Genomic DNA, 20,721 nt, shown 5'->3' on the forward strand with positions numbered 1-20,721 from the left:
TTGATTGTATAAACAGCAGGTGAGGTTTGGCCCCAGAATGAAGAGAAAATAAACAACACAATGATGGAGTAAGCAACGTTTGTGATTCTGCTGCGCAAAACAAGAGTGTCAACAACAACACCAGGAACAGGCTGAGCCAGGTTCTTCTTAAAAGGTCGAGGGAAAACAGTTAACTAGTACATCAGATTCAATCACAGGCAGAAGGCAGGAATGCAAACCAATTAGAGAATGAAGCCATACTTTTGAACCAATCATAGGAGAAGCCTGTGAGCCAGTCATAGTCTGGCAGGTCAACCAATAAGGTGTAGGTGGCCTTCTAGACAGGAAGTGGCATGATGGTGAACCCATCAGAGTTCATGGGCGGACCAGCAGGGCGGCGGTAGAGATGTGGAGGCAGGAATAGTGTGAGGCGATGTGCATGATTGGCTCAGATGTTGACAGACAGCTCAGGTAAGCAGTGTGACCAGAAGCCAGTGGGGGTGGAAATGGGCTATAATCCTGACAACTGATAGGCCAGCTGATATGTCTGTCTGTCTGTCTGTCTGTCCAATCCACAGTCAGACAGTCTGAGCTTGCGGGCTCCTGATGTGTCACTTCCTGTTCCGGCTCCCAGGCTGGTCGTGCTGCTGAGGGTCCAGGCAGGAGGGCAGGGGGTCAGCTGGGCTCTCGTCACATCTGCAGACACAACATCACAGTCAGACATCAGATCACAGTCAGGCATAAACATCATCACAGTCAGACATCAGATCACAGTCAGGCATAAACATCATCACAGTCAGACATCAGATCACAGTCAGGCATCAGATCACAGTCAGGCATAAACATCATCACAGTCAGACATCAGATCACAGTCAGGCATAAACATCATCACAGTCAGACATAACATCCCTCATCAATGTATCTTGCCCCAAATCTCAATATCCTTCCTTATTAACATTTCTAATTGGAGATATGTATTTGACATTCCTGCAATCTAATGTGTGTTGAGAAGGAGATAAAACAGGAAGCACAACTTTTGATATTCCACCAAAGAAGTTCATTGTACCTGCTCAGCGGTCAGACTCTTCGCCCAGCACTCCTGCCTGAGCCCCCCCCGCCCCCTCTCCTCCTCCTCCTCCTCAGTAAAGATAAAGGCCCCAATGTAGAGTGTGGAATTAACAAACAAAGACTTGGTCAGGTACTCGATGTGTTTCAGCATCATGGCATGCCTGCGCTGCTCCAGTGGTGAATGAATCATCTGCACGAGACGGAGGAGAGAGAGAGAGAGAGAGACGGAGGAGAGAGAGAGAGAGAGAGAGACGGAGGAGAGAGAGAGAGAGAGAGAGAGAGAGAAGGGGGGGAGAGAGAGAGAGAGAGAGAGAGAGAGAGAGAGAGAGAGAGAGAGAGAGAGAGAGAGAGAGAGAGAGAGAGAGAGAGAGAGAGAGAGAGAGAGAGAGAGAGAGAGAGAGAGAGAGAGAGAGAGAGAGAGAGAGAGAGAGAGAGAGAGAGAGAGAGAGAGAGAGAGAGAGAGAGAGAGAGAGAGGGGGGGGGAGGGAGGGAAGGGGGGGAGAGGAGAGGAGAGGAGGGAGGGAGGGAGGGAGGGAAGGGAGAGGAGAGGAGGGAGGGAGGGAGATACTGTTATCTTGAAGAATAGTAAAAAGCCTATTACACACAGAGAGGGTGAGTTAGTGAAAGAGATTGAAAGAGAGACACAGAGATATGGAGAGAGACACAGACAGAGAGACACAGAGAGAGACAAGGATATCTGGGGGTAGGTCAGAAACATGAATGCAGGAAAAGACAGCTCACCCCTCAGAACAACATCAAAGCTTTAGTTGTCATAGACAAGGATTACGCCCAGATCCCCTCCTCATCATCCTAGTGTTACAGCACAGCAGCAGGGGGCAGCGTTTAGTAAAAAGCAGAATGTTACTGGAATTAGTAGAAGATCCAAGTTCAAATTTAAATAAATAAAAAGCAGATTGAGGGAAAACAAAGTGTTAGTTTAGTTTTCAGTCCAACAAATGTTTTATATTTGTGTTTTATAAGTATGTATTTGAGCGGGTCTGAATGAGGAAAAGCGATACAGGAGTGTGGAGACACACAGATATGCATAGATTTTAATAGCCAACTGTACGTATGCCGAAATACAATCACCCTTCAATTAGACCTACAACATGACAAAGGGAGGAAGAGGTTACAGATGGGATGAGAGCTTGCCTGGTCAGGGGAGGGATGAGAGCTTACCTGGTCAGGGGAGGGATGAGAGCTTACCTGGTCAGGGGAGGGATGAGAGCTTACCTGGTCAGGGGAGGGATGAGAGCTTGCCTGGTCAGGGGAGGGATGAGAGCTTACCTGGTCAGGGGAGGGATGAGAGCTTGCCTGGTCAGGGGAGGGATGAGAGCTTACCTGGTCAGGGGAGGGATGAGAGCTTACCTGGTCAGGGGAGGGATGAGAGCTTACCTGGTCAGGGGAGGGATGAGAGCTTGCCTGGTCAGGGGAGGGATGAGAGCTTGCCTGGTCAGGGGAGGGATGAGAGCTTACCTGGTCAGGGGAGGGATGAGAGCTTACCTGGTCAGGGGAGGGATGAGAGCTTACCTGGTCAGGGGAGGGATGAGAGCTTACCTGGTCAGGGGAGGGATGAGAGCTTACCTGGTCAGGGGAGGGATGAGAGCTTACCTGGTCAGGGGAGGGATGAGAGCTTACCTGGTCAGGGGAGGGATGAGAGCTTACCTGGTCAGGGGAGGGATGAGAGCTTACCTGGTCAGGGGAGGGATGAGAGCTTACCTGGTCAGGGGAGGGATGAGAGCTTACCTGGTCAGGGGAGGGATGAGAGCTTACCTGGTCAGGGGAGGGATGAGAGCTTACCTGGTCAGGGGAGGGATGAGAGCTTGCCTGGTCAGGGGAGGGATGAGAGCTTACCTGGTCAGGGGAGGGATGAGAGCTTACCTGGTCAGGGGAGGGGCGATGCCCTGCGTGGGGGGGTCCTCGGGCGGGGCCTCCTCGGTGATGGGGGGGTGGGTGGCGTGGTTGCTGAGAGTGAGGAGGTCCGTGAGGGGGGTGGTGGGGATGCGGGCCCTGCTGAGGCGGCCCGTGCGGATGCTGCTGTTGAGGATGGGGGTGCTGTTGGGGGTGAGGGTGTTGAGGATGGGGGTGCTGTTGGGGGTGAGGGTGTTGTTGGGGGTGTTGCTGGGGGTGAGGGTGCTGTTGAGGGTGTTGTTGGGGGTGCTGTTGTTGAGGGTGAGGCTGCTGTGGTCTGGGCCCTCCATGTTGGTGCTGGGGAGGGGCCTGGGGGTGTCCAGGGTGGGGATGTTGGGACGGGGCCTGGGGGTGTCCAGGGTGGGGGTGTTGGGACGGGGCCTGGGGGTGTCCAGGGTGGGGGTGCTGGGACGGGGCCTGGGGGTGTCCAGGGTGGGGGTGTTGGGACGGGGCCTGGGGGTGTCCAGGGTGGGGGTGTTGGGACGGGGCCTGGGGATGTCCAGGGTGGGGGTGTTGGGACGGGGCCTGGGGGTGTCCAGGGTGGGGGTGTTGGGACGGGGCCTGGGGGTGTCCAGGGTGGGGGTGCTGGGACGGGGCCTGGGGGTGTCCAGGGTGGGGGTGCTGGGACGGGGCCTGGGGGTGTCCAGGGTGGGGGTGCTGGGACGGGGCCTGGGGGTGTCCAGGGTGGGGATGTTGGGACGGGGCCTGGGGGTGTCCAGGGTGGGGGTGCTGGGACGGGGCCTGGGGGTGTCCAGGGTGGGGGTGCTGGGACGGGGCCTGGGGGTGTCCAGGGTGGGGGGCGTGAGGATATGGGGGCTGCTGCTGGGGCTGGGGGTACTGGGGCTGGGAGGGCTGGGGGTGGGAGGGCTGGGGGGCAGAGTGGGGGTGGTAGTGGTCATCCTCATAGTTGTCAGCGATCAGCTTCATCCTGCTCTGGGTCTGTGGTCCGGAGGAGGAATATTGGTTTAGCCACGCAAATACTGGCTGCAAGTACAGCACTGTAGGTAACATCACATATAGTCCTAGCTGTTAGCTAACTAACAGCACAGAGATATTCCTGGTTGTTAGCCAACTAACAGAGATAGTTAGCTAGCTAGCAAACAACTAGGACGAACAGAGACAGTCCTACCCGTACAAAAAAAGTATACTTCAAGTTTAATTTGTAAGTATACTTAAGTATAAAAAGTATACTATTATCATGGCACTTAAAGTATACTAGCAGTGTACTTATTTATATACTATTTTTATACTAAGTAAACTGAATTGTCCCACTTTTTAGTTTATTTAGTACACTTTAAAGTACAGTTATAGTGTGTTGTAAGTTCACTATTGAATATTTTAAAGTAGCTGTGTAGTGCACTTTTAGTTTATGGAGTATACTTCCTAAAGTACTTAAAAGTATACTTTGGAATACTTTCAAGTGCACTTTCAATTAATGTAAGTACTTCAAGAAGTTAACTTAATAAATGTCCATTAACTATCATTTACTAATATATTTAAATGTTTAGGGGCCCCTCAAACGCCACCGATCTTGCGTCACTTGAGGAGAACTGGGGCCCTCGCCAAGTGACGCTGCAGATTATCAGATGAAAGAAGCAAATTACTGCGTATGGTTTCACATTGTAATAATCCAGCTCCTCTTATCAAACGTAATAGTCATTTAACTCATGGTTTCAATGGTAAACCAGCACAACAATGACAATTCCCATGCAACAAAACACTACAGATTCTAAGCAGACGCGTAAAAAAATGTATCAACAACACTCTATTTACCGCCTTGCATCATGGGAATTGACAAGCCAATGAGCCACGCTATCTTCATTTTTTCACGTCGTTATTTTGTTCTTCAGTCAGTTTGACAGTATAACCTTCAAATGCATAATGCCACCCTTCTGTCTGCTTCTTTTTCAAATTGCTTTTTCGTTTTTTTCATAATACTCCAATTGATAATTATTAGTATAGTATAAGAGTATAGGGCTTTAAAATGTTTTGGCAGTAATTAAGGTTACAGCTTCAGTAACAAAAAAGATTCAATGTGCAATGCATAATAGATTCTCCTAGACATGAATAATTAGAATATACAAGATGGATCTAAAAAATGTAACTTGTAATGTACTTAAAAGTAAAAGTATTTTGACTGTTTTTGCTGTATAATAAAAGAAAACGTACATCCTACTCCAGAAGAAATGTATACCATTTTTTTAAGCATACTTCTTAAAAGTATATCAAAAGTGAAGTATTTTCTAAGCATACTTCTTAAAAGTATATCAAAAGTGAACTATTTTCTAAGCATACTTAAAAGTATATCAAAAGTGAACTATTTTCTAAGCATACTTCTTAAAAGTATATCAAAAGGGAACTATTTTGTAAGCATACTTCTTAAAAGTATATCAAAAGTGAACTGAAAGTGTACTATCCATTTTAGTATACTTATAGTATACTTTAATATACATATTTTTTGTAAGGGTAGTCACAGCACAGTCACAAGGCAGAGAGCTAGTTGTTACCTGTTGTTTGAGCTGGTGCATCAGTCTGTCCTTCTCCCTCTTCAGCCCTAGCACCTCCTCCTGGCTCTTCTTCTTGTTGGAAGCAGACAGCTCCAGCAGGGCAATATTAGCATCCTTCTCACTGATGGCTGCCAGCAAGGCTTGCTGCCTGGGGAACACAGAATAACGAGTTAGCTTAGCATAAACACAGTAATATAGCTGGCCTAGCACAGCAAAAACCGAAACCTACAACCAGCTATATTGTTAACACAAAGAGAAAACACAATATAGGTCACAGTAAAGACACCAGTTAGTACAAGAGTATAAGTTAAAGTACATGTACACTGATCGACTTAATCAAAGCAAACAGAACAAAAAAATCCACTAAAATCGGTAAATAATAGGGTAAAAGCAAGTCTATATCTACAACGGCGTATTAGGGCCATTGTAGGTAAGAGGGGGGGTTATATTCAGAGAAAGAAATTGTACATTTGCGAAGAAAAAAGTCTGAATTTCCAAGATTAAAGTCGTAAATTTGCAAGAAAAAAACTAGTAATTTATCGGGGGAAGAAACTCTGAGTTTCTCCGAGATTATAAAGTCACGCATTTGCAAGATTAAAGTAAAAAAAAAAATTAGAGAAAAAAATAGTAATTTGAATTACTGATTCAATTGAATGGGAAAATGTGTCCAAACTTTTGACTGGTACTGTACATTTAGCAGATGCTCTTATCCAGAGCGACTTACAGTAAGTACAGGGACAATACCCCCCGAGGCAAGTAGGGTGAAGTGCCTTGTCCAAGGACTAAAGAATATATTGTGTTTATTAAAGTTATGCATTGTGCTTATTAAAGTTCTGTCTTATAAACTTAGAAGTGTGCTCAGGCTTAAACATTGTGACTCACACAGGGCGGGGGGAGTCAGGGGTGCGGGCGGAGAGAGAGGAACAATACAGACGATTCTCGACCACAGTTTGGGAAAAAGGTTGTATTTTGTGTCTCTATCTCTTCATTTTCAGAAACAACCTTGAAACCGGGTGGAGACGGCACCCGAGCAGGTGGGACGCGTCGGCAAGAACTCCCTGCTTCACAGGAGAACAAGCTCAACCCTCTTCTTGTGTTTTTTGTTTTACTGCACTGTATAATATATGCTGGGGCAGGGACAGATAGTGAGTTGGACTTCGTGAACCAACCCAAACTCTGTTGCGGGTAGGAAAACGTAGACAACCCCAGAGCTCTGTACTTGTTGATTTCCAACTGCTGCATTAAAGCTGATATTATCAGACCTCTGCGACTCCAGACCACTCTTTCTAGAACACAGACTTGTGTCATTGAATACTATCATTACATATTGGAATTGGACACAAATTATTTAAATCCTTCAGGACACAAGATCATTTTTCACGGCCAAGAATCAAACCGAACCGGCAACCTTCTGATTAATAGCCCGATTCCCCAACTGCTCAGCTATCTGACCTTTTTTGAGGATGCGGCCGTAAATAAAAAGTAGTGGTGCCATTTGTCGTCATCCCGCCCAAGATGGACTCACTTCATCTCCAGGATCTCCTCCAGCTGTTTCCTGCGTTCCTGCCTCAGGTTGGTCAGGTGTCCATCCCGCTCGTGCAGGGACTGCTGCGTGGAGGAGAGACGCTGTTTGGTGGCCTCCAGCTCCTGCCTGGTCCTCTCCAGCGTGTTCATCAACTCCTCCAGCTGGAACACACACACATGCACGCAGACACACATAGACACACACATGCACGCAGACACACACACAGTTATCCATCTGTGTGTAGCCCGGTAATAGAAGTTAGCTAGCTAGCTGTGTGTGGTCCGGGAGTAGAAGTTAGCTAGCTGTGTATGGCCCGGTAGTAGAAATTAGCTAGCTAGCTGTGTGTGGTCCGGAAGTAGAAGTTAGCTAGCTAGCTGTGTATGGCCCGGTAGTAGAAGTTAGCTAACTAGCTGTGTGTGGTCCGGGAGTAGTCGTAGGAGAATAGGCTGTTCGTGTGGCGTTTATGTAGGTAGCGGACCGACATGGTTTTATCATCCAGCCCTACCTCAACATGCAACAACTGTCTCCACACTACCACACCCTCTCTCCTGGCTCTCTCAAACTGCATCCCCACTCAAACACACCTTCACGTGTTGGCTACTATCCATGGTGTTGTCCTTGCGAGGGTCTTGACCTATGATTTTCTTTTCCACTTGAGGCCCCAGCTTGATGTTTGGACCCTTCTTGGTTACTTGGTCCTTGCCTTGCCTGTGAAAACAAACAAATTAAATGCTTTCCGGATAATACATTTATTCTCAATCTGACCTCACACCATCCTCTCTCTTTGGGTTAGCTCTCTGCACAGTCCTGTTAGTGTAATGATGAGGAATGTGTCAGTCATTCATCCTGTCCTTACAGTCACAACCTCATACAACCTGTGTACAAAACTATGGAAACTGGAATTCAAGATTGAAAAAAATAATGCTTTTGTTAAAAAAAGTTTGATTTAGAATGATGTTATTGGATGTAAAACAGACAAATGAGCTGAAGATGACATGAGCCATGCAACCAGAGTGTGAATTATACAATGACAATCGGGGGGGTCAACTTCTTCTCCAGGGCGTGTATCGACCCCCCGACCTGTTGTTTTTATCTCTTTTGGGGGGGTCCAAGTCTTAATTAGGGGAGTCAGACCCCCCCATAATTTGCACCCTGCATGCAACCTTCAAGTTCACTGTTAGAAAAGTTAAAGATGTAACTCTTTATCCTGTATAAAAAGCGTTCAGACTTTCCTGTTTTGTGTGTCATCTTTTTTGTAGTTGGCACAGAAAATGAGGTAGAGGTGGAGGGAGATGGATTTAGGGTTAAGGGATCAGTGGTTATACTGGGGTCAGGGTGTTATGCTCGGGTGGAGGGGTCATGCTGGGGTCAGGGGTCATGATAGGGTCAGTCGTCATGGTGAAAAAACGCTCCTTACCTGGGAGCAAGGCTTCAGACGAAGGATAGGAGGAGGAGGAATGGTAGGACAAGAGGAAGAAATAGCAAATACAAGAAACAAACAGACATTAGAACTTGGACAGAAACAACAAAAAGAAGACCCACAAAACACCAGCCTGTCCAGCAATCTGGGCCCAGCCGTGACATGATGCTCATCATACAGGGATCAGCCGTGACGTGATGCTCATCATACAGGGATCAGCCGTGACGTGATGCTCATCATACAGGGATCAGCCGTGACGTGAAGCTCATCATACAGGGATCAGCCGTGACGTGATGCTCATCATACAGGGATCAGCCGTGACGTGATGCTCATCATACAGGGATCAGCCGTGACGTGATGCTCATCATACAGGGATCAGCCGTGACGTGAAGCTCATCATACAGGGATCAGCCGTGACGTGATGCTCATCATACAGGGATCAGCCGTGACGTGATGCTCATCATACAGGGATCAGCCGTGACGTGAAGCTCATCATACAGGGATCAGGCGTGACATGATGCTCATCATACAGGGATCAGCCGTGACGTGAAGCTCATCATACAGGGATCAGTCGTGACGTGATGCTCATCATACAGGGATCAGCCGTGACGTGAAGCTCATCATACAGGGATCAGCCGTGACGTGATGCTCATCATACAGGGATCAGCCGTGACGTGATGCTCATCATACAGGGATCAGCCGTGACGTGATGCTCATCATACAGGGATCAGCCGTGACGTGATGCTCATCATACAGGGATCAGCCGTGACGTGATGCTCATCATACAGGGATCAGCCGTGACGTGATGCTCATCATACAGGGATCAGGCGTGACGTGATGCTCATCATACAGGGATCAGCCGTGACATGATGCTCATCATACAGGGATCAGCCGTGACGTGATGCTCATCATACAGGGATCAGCCGTGACATGATGCTCATCATACAGGGATCAGGCGTGACGTGATGCTCATCATACAGGGATCAGCCGTGACGTGAAGCTCATCATACAGGGATCAGTCGTGACATGATGCTCATCATACAGGGATCAGCCGTGACGTGATGCTCATCATACAGGGATCAGCCGTGACGTGATGCTCATCATACAGGGATCAGCCGTGACGTGATGCTCATCATACAGGGATCAGCCGTGACGTGATGCTCATCATACAGGGATCAGCCGTGACGTGATGCTCATCATACAGGGATCAGCCGTGACGTGATGCTCATCATACAGGGATCAGCCGTGACGTGATGCTCATCATACAGGGATCAGCCGTGACGTGATGCTCATCATACAGGGATCAGCCGTGACGTGATGCTCATCATACAGGGATCAGGCGCTTCACCCGCAGCAGCCGGCCAGGGGAGCGGAACAGAGGAACAGTCTCATACTGCAGTATTTCAGTATTTCTACTGGACCCCCTGGTAATTTGTGCATGAAGCAGCCAGCGGGAGACCCTGTGACTCTCCTCCTCAAGCTGACAGCAAGGGAGCTTGTAGCGTGTGTGTAGCGTGTGTGTAGCGTGTGTGTGGCGTGTGTGTGTAGCGTGTGTGTGGTGTGTGTGTGGCGTGTGTGTGGCGTGTGTGTGTAGCGTGTGTGTGGCGTGTGTGTGGCGTGTGTGTGGTGTGTGTGTGGCGTGTGTGTGGCGTGTGTGTGTGGCGTGTGTGTGGCGTGTGTGTGGCGTGTGTGTGTAGCGTGTGTGGCGTGTGTGTGGCGTGTGTGTGGCGTGTGTGTGGCGTGTGTGTAGCGTGTGTGTGGCGTGTGTGTGTAGCATGTGTGTGGCGTGTGTTTGGTGTGTGTGTGTAGCGCGTGTGTGGCGTGTGTAGAACCAAGGGAGAGGGGGGTGTTTCTACATGCAGTCATACGGGCGGGGGGTCCAGCCAGCCCAGACAGGAGGGGGGAGGGGAGGGGGGGTTGAGCAAAGGTGAGACAGAGAGAGACAGAAAAAGAGAGACTACTGTCTCACTTTTAGGCAATAGGACCATCAAGACAGGAAAAAGCGAGAACAGAGGGAGGCAGGGAGGGAGGCAGGAAGGGAGGCAGGGAGGGAGGCAGGGAGGGACTACAAACACACACACCTCCTGAACTCCCTGATTCAGTTCAGACTGAGCCCTACCTAGTCTAACCCCTCTCAGCATGTAGGCCCGCTAAGACTGAGCACATTCCTTTAACATCTGGTACAGCAAGATGGGGAGAACAGGAGGGTGGAAGGAGGGAGAGGGGCGAGGTGAGGCTAAGGTTAGGTGTGAAGGTGAGGGTGTGGATGAGTTTGAAACTAATACTGGCTTCTGATTTGAGCCAACATGGATCCTGTTTATTTGATGCTTGATCTGTAGATGCTCCAGAGGTTTGGATAGGAATGTTCCTGTCTAGGTTAACTGACAGGAGGAGGAGGAGAGGGAGGAGGAGGGAGGAGGAGAGGGAGCAGGGAGCAGGAGGGAGGAGAGGGAGCAGGAGGGAGGAGAGGGAGCAGAAGGGAGGAGGGAGGAGGAGAGGGAGCAGGAGGAGAGGGAGCAGGAGGGAGGAGGGAGCAGGAGGGAGGAGGAGAGGGAGCAGGAGGGAGGAGGAGAGGGAGGAGGAGGGAGGAGGAGAGGGAGGAGGAGGGAGGAGGAGAGGGAGCAGGAGGGAGGAGAGGGAGCAGGAGGGAGGAGAGGGAGGAGGAGAGCGAGCAGGAGGGAGGAGGATAGGGAGCAGGAGGGAGGAGGATAGGGAGCAGGAGGGAGGAGGAGAGGGAGCAGGAGAGGGAGCAGGAGGGAGGAGGAGAGGGAGCAGGAGGGAGGAGGATAGGGAGCAGGAGGGAGGAGGGAGGAGGAGAGGGAGGAGGAGAGGGAGCAGGAGGGAGGAGGAGAGGGAGCAGGAGGGAGGAGAAGAGGGAGGAGAGGGAGGAGGAGAGGGAGCAGGAGGGAGGAGGAGAGGGAGCAGGAGGGAGGAGAGGGAGCAGGAGGGAGGAGAGGGAGGAGGGAGGAGGAGAGGGAGCAGGAGGGAGGAGAGGGAGCAGGAGGGAGGAGGAGAGGGAGCAGGAGGGAGGAGGAGAGGGAGCAGGAGGGAGGAGAGGGAGCAGGAGGGAGGAGGAGAGGGAGCAGGAGGGAGGAGAGGGAGCAGGAGGGAGGAGGATTCAGCTCTCTAAAGATAAGACCTTCCCACATCATGAAAGCAACATCAAACAGCCAGCACACAAAAACACACAGAAGAAAACTGGTGTGTGTAAACAGCTGTATAACAAGCTAAACCACATTTGTTACAACTGAGATGGAGTAGACACCCACAGGAGGGTACAGTAATATGTCTGTGTTTCATGTGTATAGCTGGAGTTCTAACTGTGTTCAGCACAGCACAGGTGACAAACAGTCACATCACACCCAGCATTCCTCTAGTTCAGGGGTCCCCAAACTATGCTCTGCACGCAGACTATGGCCCGCCCACACATTTGGACCGGCCCTCTGAACAATGCCAGACATATTTAGAAAATTAAATTTTAAATAGGCCTATATGTTTTAATAATATCATATCTGTATTTGATAATGAAGGTTGGCTTTCAAACTAAAATTTCCCTTAGTTATTACCTATTAAAATTTCCCTTCGTTATTAACTATAAATATTAACGTAAACAAATCATTTGTTAGAGTCACCCACCAACAGAATGGTACATTCAACATAATGTTCCATAGTGATCGAGCAGGTGCACACGAGCCAGCAAGAAAATCCGGCCCATGTTATTTTCTGTTACAGACCGACCCAGCCCCACATTAAAGAAAGGAAAAATTATTTGTCCCTCGCAGAAAAAAGTTTGGTTACCCCTGCTCTAGTTCATTCCTCTAGTTCCTCTAGTTCATGGTCATAAAGGGACACATTCCTTTTAGACCTTTGATGCTTGAAGCATCTCAGATCATCTCAGATCATCTCAGATCATCTCAGATCATCTCAGATGACTCATTCCTTATGTTACACAGAGAAGCAGCTACACTCAGAAGAAGGCCACAACACAACATGCTCTCAGAACTATTCAGGTGCAGTTACACAGTCACTTGCACACATTCAGTGACTCGCACTGAAATGATTAATGAATGAATGCAGACATTCACTAGACTTGGTGTGATCCAGCGATCTCCTTATCAAGAGATCGCAGACAGGGTAAGGCAGACAAGCAGACAGACAGACCCAGGTAAACAGACAGGTCAGGCAGGCAGACAGGTCAGGCAGGCAGACAGGTCAGGCAGGAAGGCAGATGGGTCAGGCAGACAGACAGACAGGCAGGCAGGCAGACAGACAGGCAGACAGGCAGAGATGCGGTCACTGGGCCAGTCAGACTCTAGGGGACCAGGCAGCCCAGCTGAAGATCCAGGGGGCAGAGCACTCACTTTCCCAGGAAGTCCCAAACCATCCCCCCTATTTGCTGGGGGGCGGGGTCAGGGGGGGCCCTGCCTCCAGGACGGGGGAGGGGGTGAGGGGCAGAGAGGGGGGGGCTGGAGGAGGGGGGAGCGGCCCACCGGGAAGAGGGGTGGGGAGAGGGGGGGGGGGGAGAAGGTGGACAGAAAGGAGTGAAGAGTGGTTGAGGAAGAGGAAGGACAGAACAGGTAACAAGCAGGGAAAGATAGCAGGAGGTGGAGGGTGATATGTAAACAGGGAGACAGGATAGAGGAGGGTGAGATGTAAACAGGGAGACAGGATAGAGGAGGGTGAGATGTAAACAGGGAGACAGGATAGAGGAGGGTGAGATGTAAACAGGGAGACAGGATACAGGAGGGTGAGATGTAAACAGGGAGACAGGATACAGGAGGGTGAGATGTAAACAGGGAGACAGGATACAGGAGGGTGAGATGTAAACAGGGAGACAGGATACAGGAGGGTGAGATGTAAACAGGGAGACAGGATACAGGAGGGTGAGATGTAAACAGGGAGACAGGATACAGGAGGGTGAGATGTAAACAGGGAGACAGGATACAGGAGGGTGAGATGTAAACAGGGAGACAGGATACAGGAGGGTGAGATGTAAACAGGGAGACAGGATACAGGAGGGTGAGATGTAAACAGGGAGACAGGATACAGGAGGGTGAGATGTAAACAGGGAGACAGGATACAGGAGGGTGAGATGTAAACAGGGAGACAGGATACAGGAGGGTGAGATGTAAACAGGGAGACAGGATACAGGAGGGTGAGATGTAAACAGGGAGACAGGATACAGGAGGGTGAGATGTAAACAGGGAGACAGGATACAGGAGGGTGAGATGTAAACAGGGAGACAGGATACAGGAGGGTGAGATGTAAACAGGGAGACAGGATACAGGAGGGTGAGATGTAAACAGGGAGACAGGATACAGGAGGGTGAGATGTAAACAGGGAGACAGGATACAGGAGGGTGAGATGTAAACAGGGAGACAGGATACAGGAGGGTGAGATGTAAACAGGGAGACAGGATACAGGAGGGTGAGATGTAAACAGGGAGACAGGATACAGGAGGGTGAGATGTAAACAGGGAGACAGGATACAGGAGGGTGCGATGTAAACAGGGAGACAGGATACAGGAGGGTGCGATGTAAACAGGGAGACAGGATACAGGAGGGTGAGATGTAAACAGGGAGACAGGATACAGGAGGGTGCGATGTAAACAGGGAGACAGGATACAGGAGGGTGCGATGTAAACAGGGAGACAGGATACAGGAGGGTGAGATGTAAACAGGGAGACAGGATACAGGAGGGTGAGATGTAAACAGGGAGACAGGATACAGGAGGGTGAGATGTAAACAGGGAGACAGGATACAGGAGGGTGAGATGTAAACAGGGAGACAGGATACAGGAGGGTGAGATGTAAACAGGGAGACAGGATACAGGAGGGTGAGATGTAAACAGGGAGACAGGATACAGGAGGGTGAGATGTAAACAGGGAGACAGGATACAGGAGGGTGAGATGTAAACAGGGAGACAGGATACAGGAGGGTGAGATGTAAACAGGGAGACAGGATACAGGAGGGTGAGATGTAAACAGGGAGACAGGATACAGGAGGGTGAGATGTAAACAGGGAGACAGGATACAGGAGGGTGAGATGTAAACAGGGAGACAGGATACAGGAGGGTGAGATGTAAACAGGGAGACAGGATACAGGAGGGTGAGATGTAAACAGGGAGACAGGATACAGGAGGGTGAGATGTAAACAGGGAGACAGGATACAGGAGGGTGAGATGTAAACAGGGAGACAGGATACAGGAGGGTGAGATGTAAACAGGGAGACAGGATACAGGAGGGTGAGATGTAAACAGGGAGACAGGATACAGGAGGGTGAGATGTAAACAGGGAGACAGGATACAGGAGGGTGAGATGTAAACAGGGAGACAGGATACAGGAGGGTGAGATGTAAACAGGGAGACAGGATACAGGAGGGTGAGATGTAAACAGGGAGACAGGATACAGGAGGGTGAGATGTAAACAGGGAGACAGGATACAGGAGGGTGAGATGTAAACAGGGAGACAGGATACAGGAGGGTGAGATGTAAACAGGGAGACAGGATACAGGAGGGTGAGATGTAAACAGGGAGACAGGATACAGGAGGGTGAGATGTAAACAGGGAGACAGGATACAGGAGGGTGAGATGTAAACAGGGAGACAGGATACAGGAGGGTGAGATGTAAACAGGGAGACAGGATACAGGAGGGTGAGATGTAAACAGGGAGACAGGATACAGGAGGGTGAGATGTAAACAGGGAGACAGGATACAGGAGGGTGAGATGTAAACAGGGAGACAGGATACAGGAGGGTGAGATGTAAACAGGGAGACAGGATACAGGAGGGTGAGATGTAAACAGGGAGACAGGATACAGGAGGGTGAGATGTAAACAGGGAGACAGGATACAGGAGGGTGAGATGTAAACAGGGAGACAGGATACAGGAGGGTGAGATGTAAACAGGGAGACAGGATACAGGAGGGTGAGATGTAAACAGGGAGACAGGATACAGGAGGGTGAGATGTAAACAGGGAGACAGGATACAGGAGGGTGAGATGTAAACAGGGAGACAGGATACAGGAGGGTGAGATGTAAACAGGGAGACAGGATACAGGAGGGTGAGATGTAAACAGGGAGACAGGATACAGGAGGGTGAGATGTAAACAGGGAGACAGGATACAGGAGGGTGAGATGTAAACAGGGAGACAGGAAAAGAGGAACATTTGGACGAGGATGGCAAAGAAGGACAGAAACACAGAGTTGATTAAACACAGCTGCTGGACACAGTGGACACACTAGAGTGCAGCACCTCTCTGTTCCTGCAGGGGGCACCAGGTGCAGCAGTCCTGCATCTGGACCCATCCTGGGTGCATGCTCACACACAAACACTCCTAATGTTGGGTCTCTGTTTTCTTAATGTACAAAATAAACTTTCCTTAAAAGAGGTTGGCTACTACAGCCTCAAAAATCTCAAGACTAAGTGTGAAGATTAAATAATGAATTAAAGAATAACTACAGCGGTGGGGGGGGGGGTCTGGGAAGCGTTCACACAGACTCACCACACAGGGGTCGTTTATCAATCCGCAGAACGCTAATAAGGTACTTCTCGATGAGAGCGGCAAGATCAAGGGGACGGAGATAAACTAATTACACAACACTCTTCAGACACGTTCGTCCAAAAGACCTTTGTTTGCTGTGACCAAACTAGTACTTCAGGCTGTGAACGGCTGTTGAAGTGACCTTTCTGGGCAGTGCGTGTTCAGGGATACTAAGAAAGCACAGGCTATGAAGACCGCCAAACAAACCTAGAATCAAGATGAACGGTTTGCTTCCATGTGTACAGCATGGAGAATCAGCCCCCAAACCTACATCTCTCGAATCATTCGAGACGTTTTCAGGAATATGAGAAGTCAGAGGAGAAGCACATTTACAATTTAAAACACATTCTAAATGAAAGATGGTTCCACATGTAGGTACATGAGGACTCCCCCACCTCTCCAGCTCTGCAATCTTCTTGTCCTTGTCATTCTTCTCTGTCTCCACCTCCCTCAGGATGTCCAGCAGTCTCTCCACCTCCGCCTGAGCCTTGCCTGACTCGTCCTTGTAGAAGGATAGCTCCTTCTCCAGCTGCTTCACCCGCTCCCCGTACTCTGGTGCCCCCCGGGACCCCACCTGCTGCTCCACCTCGTGGGCCTTCTGCTGTCACACACACACACACACACACACATATACACACACACACACAGTTGTAGTCAGTGAATGTGTGTTGTGAGCTGTGAGAGAACAGGAGCATCATCACGGTCGCTGGCTCATTACGTTTAACAGACCTTTTATTCATCCCATTACCAGCCCTCTGAGGCTACCACTGCTGCAAGTGTGTGTGTGTGGTGTGCCAGTATGTGTTTGTGCATGTGTCTGAGCGCATTGATGATACCAACACAAAATATCTTATATCTGTACTCTTGATGTGTTCATTTTATATTACAGTATTTTACAAACTATCAGTTTGTCAGAGTAGATCAACACTTCATCTTCTTACCATCACCCCAGAACAAGTCGAAAACCCATTTAGAACATTTCAACATCATTTAAACACATCATCCATGAGGATCTAGGGCAACATGACGCAGCATGAGAGGCGGAGCTTCACCACCACACTAGCCACACCCACCACCACACTAGCCACACCCACCACCACACTAGCCACACCCACCACCACACTGACCACAACCCCCACCACAGTAACCATCACACTGACCACACACACCACCACACTGACCACACCCACCACCACACTGACCACACCCACCCTCACAGGGACCTCACCTACGACACAACACACTGACCACACACATTCAAGCATGATAGTGACCACACACACACACACTCAAGCATGACAGTGACCACACACAAGCAAGCATGACAGTGACCACATACACACACACTCAAGCGTGACACAGTGACCACACACACACATTCAAGCGTGACACAGTGACCACACACACACACACATTCAAGCGTGACACAGTGACCACACACACACATTCAAGCATGACACAGTGACCACACACACACACACACAGTCAAGCGTGGCACAGTGACTGGATGGCATGCAGTGTAGAGCCACACCCATGCAGGACCCTGACAGGAGAACATTCTATATGCCTCCTGTCCTCCAGAGCAGGTCGTACCGCTTCACCACGGCAACACAAAGCTACATATCAGAAGCATGGGGAACACAGTCATGGTGGTCACACATCTAATGGCTGAGGATATATATCCTGTAAGATTGTCATGCTGGAGATAACACAGCAGATCTTTTCTTATATACACAATACTATACTGTATATAAATGAAAATATTATTCTGATTAAGAACTCTTTCTCCCAAAAGCTTCGGCATTTCTCTATCACAAAGAGCTAAGCAGCTAAAATTTTCAAAAACAAATTCTTCTATAACCACAACAAAAGTACACAAATGTCATCCCTCAGTGATATGGCCAGCACTGTCTGTTGGGGAGAATTAACCCTTGTGCTACCTTCGGGTCCCATGACCCAAAGGTTCATAACGAACCATCGTTGTGTTTACCCAATTTTACCCAATACAAAAACAAATTAAAATAATATTCTTTTAACCTTTGCAATGTGGGGGGTTAAAAGAAAATGCTTCACTTTGTTTTTGTATGCAGTAAATTTGTCGCAATACGACGGTGGGTCACAATGACTGATGGGTCAGAATGACCCGAAGATAACACAAGGGTTAAAAAAGATTACACTCAATCCAAAAATTCCTAATTAACATCACAAGCTACAACTCATGATATAGGTATAGCTCTATAGAGCTATAGGTATAGCTCAAACAAATTTTCCTTGATAAAGAAAAGCTAACGCTAACGATGCTAATGCTAACCATGTCTTGTCTTATAGAATGCTAACGCTAACAATGCTAATGCTAACCGTGTCTATGTGTGCTGAGCAGGTCTAACAGGGGCCTGCAGAGTGCCAAGACCAGCATGCATGTAGGTGTCAGAGCGTCGGGCCGTGAGAACCACACCATCACGTTACAAACACTCCAGGAGCCAGACACGATCCTCATGCTTTAATACGACCACAGACAGCTGGGGAGGAACACTTACAGGGTTGTTCATCTGACTGAAAAGCTGCTCAGCTTGCTACATAGTAAAGGTGTGGGGGAGAGGGGGAAAGAAAGGAGGGATGGAGGGATGGAGGGAGGGGGCAGACCCAAGGAAAGGATTGTTAGCATGTACTGTAGCGTTAGTGGGATCAGGGCAGAAGTAGATGTGTTACATGGTACATGTTAAAGGAAGGTCAGACAGCAGACAGGTTGACATGTTCCTGGGGGGACTGCTGGGGAAAGGGGGGGGACGGGGGCAGGGGGAAGGAGGGGGACGGGGGCAGGGGGGGATCAGGGGGAGACCGGGGGGGATTTAACTCCCCCGGGGCAGAGACGGTATGACAGGAGACAGGACCATCTCCTCAGCACACATGTCATGAACGCAGATATTAAGTTTTATACTTTTCTTCAATTCTGTTTTCACATTATGTTAATTTCATTACAGCATGTTACATTAGATTTACATTTAGTCATTTAGCTGACGCTCTTATCCAGTGACTTACAGTAAGTACATGGACATTCTCCCAAGGCAAGTAGGGTGAACTGCCTTGCCCAAGGACACAACGTCATTTTGCACAGCCAGAATTGAACCGGCAACCTTCTGATTAATAGCCCAAATCCCTAACCGCTCAGCCATCTGACCCCCTGCATGTTGGTAAGTATTAGGAACAATTACTATATTGTTTTGGTTTTTCACAATATTTAAACAACAATTGTACTTTAAACAGCGTGAAACCGAACAGCACATTGGGTGAAGATGGGGTGCTGGTATGATCAGGAAAACAAGGATTCAGTCCTGAGAGACTTAAGTTCACAGCCCATAATTAACAGTAAATAAATCACTGATGCAACTAAACTTTGTATAATTTGGCATTGAATTGTTACCAAAAGATTCTAATCACTTATTCTTTTGAGAGCGGCCAACAATATTTCAAATGAGGCTGTAAGATAAAGTCTTAATATCTGCCATGAAGGACATGACTCATGCTCTCAAACTAAGTTCAGCAGCATGCAGGGATTAAAGTGTCGAAACTCAAACCATCCAGGAAATTAACTTTACCAGTCAGTCAAATGAGCCTAGAAATCAACAGGTCGATAAGATCATTTCTTTCGGAACTTTCCTTCTATGTCATAGCAGAAATAACACTGGTAAATTGTTCAAATTCAGTTACTGTAAACTTCTCATTGGAAACCACCACAATCACCACTACGTCTTCCTCAGTCGACCTCTAACCTCAAGATCCACCTGCTTCAGTCTAGATGCAGTGTTCTGGAGGTACTAGTCTATCTGCAGTGTTCTGTAGTCTATCTGCAGTGTTCTGGAGTCTACCTGCAGTGTTCTGTAGTCTACATGCAGTGTTCTGTAGTTTACCTGCCCTGTTCTGTAGTCTACCTGCAGTGTTCTGTAGTCTATCTGCAGTGTTCTGGAGTCTACCTGCAGTGTTCTATAGTATAGTCTACCTGCAGTGTTGTATAGTCTACCTGCAGTGTTCTGTAGTCTACCTGCAGTGTTCTGGAGTCTACCTGAAGTGTTCTGGAGTCTACCTGCCCTGTTCTGTAGTCTACCTGCAGTGTTCTGTAGTCTACCTGCCCTGTTCTGTAGTCTACCTGCCCTGTTCTGTAGTCTACCTGCCCTGTTCTGTAGTCGACCTGCAGTGTTCTGGAGGGTTAGGGTTAGGGGCGTAGCTGAGGACACACCCACCTTCTGCAGCTGTGTCTCCAGCTTGCTGCACTCCTCCTTTTTCTGCTCGATTGCAATCTCCAGGGTCTTCAGCTTGGAGTCCTTCTTCAGCCCAGAGGAAGCCAGCGACGAGGCATGCTCCTTCAGGTCTATCAGGCTGGACTGGAGCACACATTTACATTTTAGTCATTTAGCAGACGCTCTTATCCAGAGCGACTTACAGTAACTAGAAAGTGCATTTCCTGCAGAAAATGCGTTGGAATGCTGAAAGCTGAAATTATTATTTTTTAATTGCTGAAAATACAGAAATTAGAAAATACCCGCAAGCTGAAAGGAATTTCAAAAAAGTCACACAAAAGAGGCAGTGTGGAAACTGAACTGCATCATCTAACAATGCTAAGAGCTGAAATACAATGCGGGAGAAGCTGAAAGCTGAACTGTTAAACTGTAGAAGTAGTAGAAGTAGAATATTCGTTTTAGTAGCTGAAATTATAGTGCTCTTAGCAGGCGCGGATTAATGCACAGGCTTGCCTAGGCTGTAGCCTAGGGGCCCCG

The 20,721-nt window shown here is 48.7% G+C and overlaps 1 protein-coding gene across 1 annotated transcript in view; it reads right to left on the bottom strand.

The window, feature by feature from the left end:
- Positions 1 to 1,110: 1,110 nt before the first annotated feature.
- Positions 1,111 to 20,721, bottom strand: part of LOC134029627 (ERC protein 2-like) — a 44,294-nt gene continuing 24,683 nt past the window's right edge. The window contains 9 exon segments of the mRNA XM_062473875.1: positions 1,111 to 1,237; positions 1,789 to 1,857; positions 2,929 to 3,897; positions 5,466 to 5,613; positions 6,991 to 7,151; positions 7,575 to 7,698; positions 16,345 to 16,550; positions 18,487 to 18,522; positions 20,188 to 20,328. Of these exon segments, the coding sequence (XP_062329859.1) occupies positions 1,831 to 1,857; positions 2,929 to 3,897; positions 5,466 to 5,613; positions 6,991 to 7,151; positions 7,575 to 7,698; positions 16,345 to 16,550; positions 18,487 to 18,522; positions 20,188 to 20,328 (1,812 nt within the window). The 3' untranslated portion in view covers positions 1,111 to 1,237; positions 1,789 to 1,830.

Source organism: Osmerus eperlanus, chromosome 1, assembly GCF_963692335.1.
Source record: "Osmerus eperlanus chromosome 1, fOsmEpe2.1, whole genome shotgun sequence".
Taxonomy (NCBI): Eukaryota; Metazoa; Chordata; class Actinopteri; order Osmeriformes; family Osmeridae; genus Osmerus; species Osmerus eperlanus.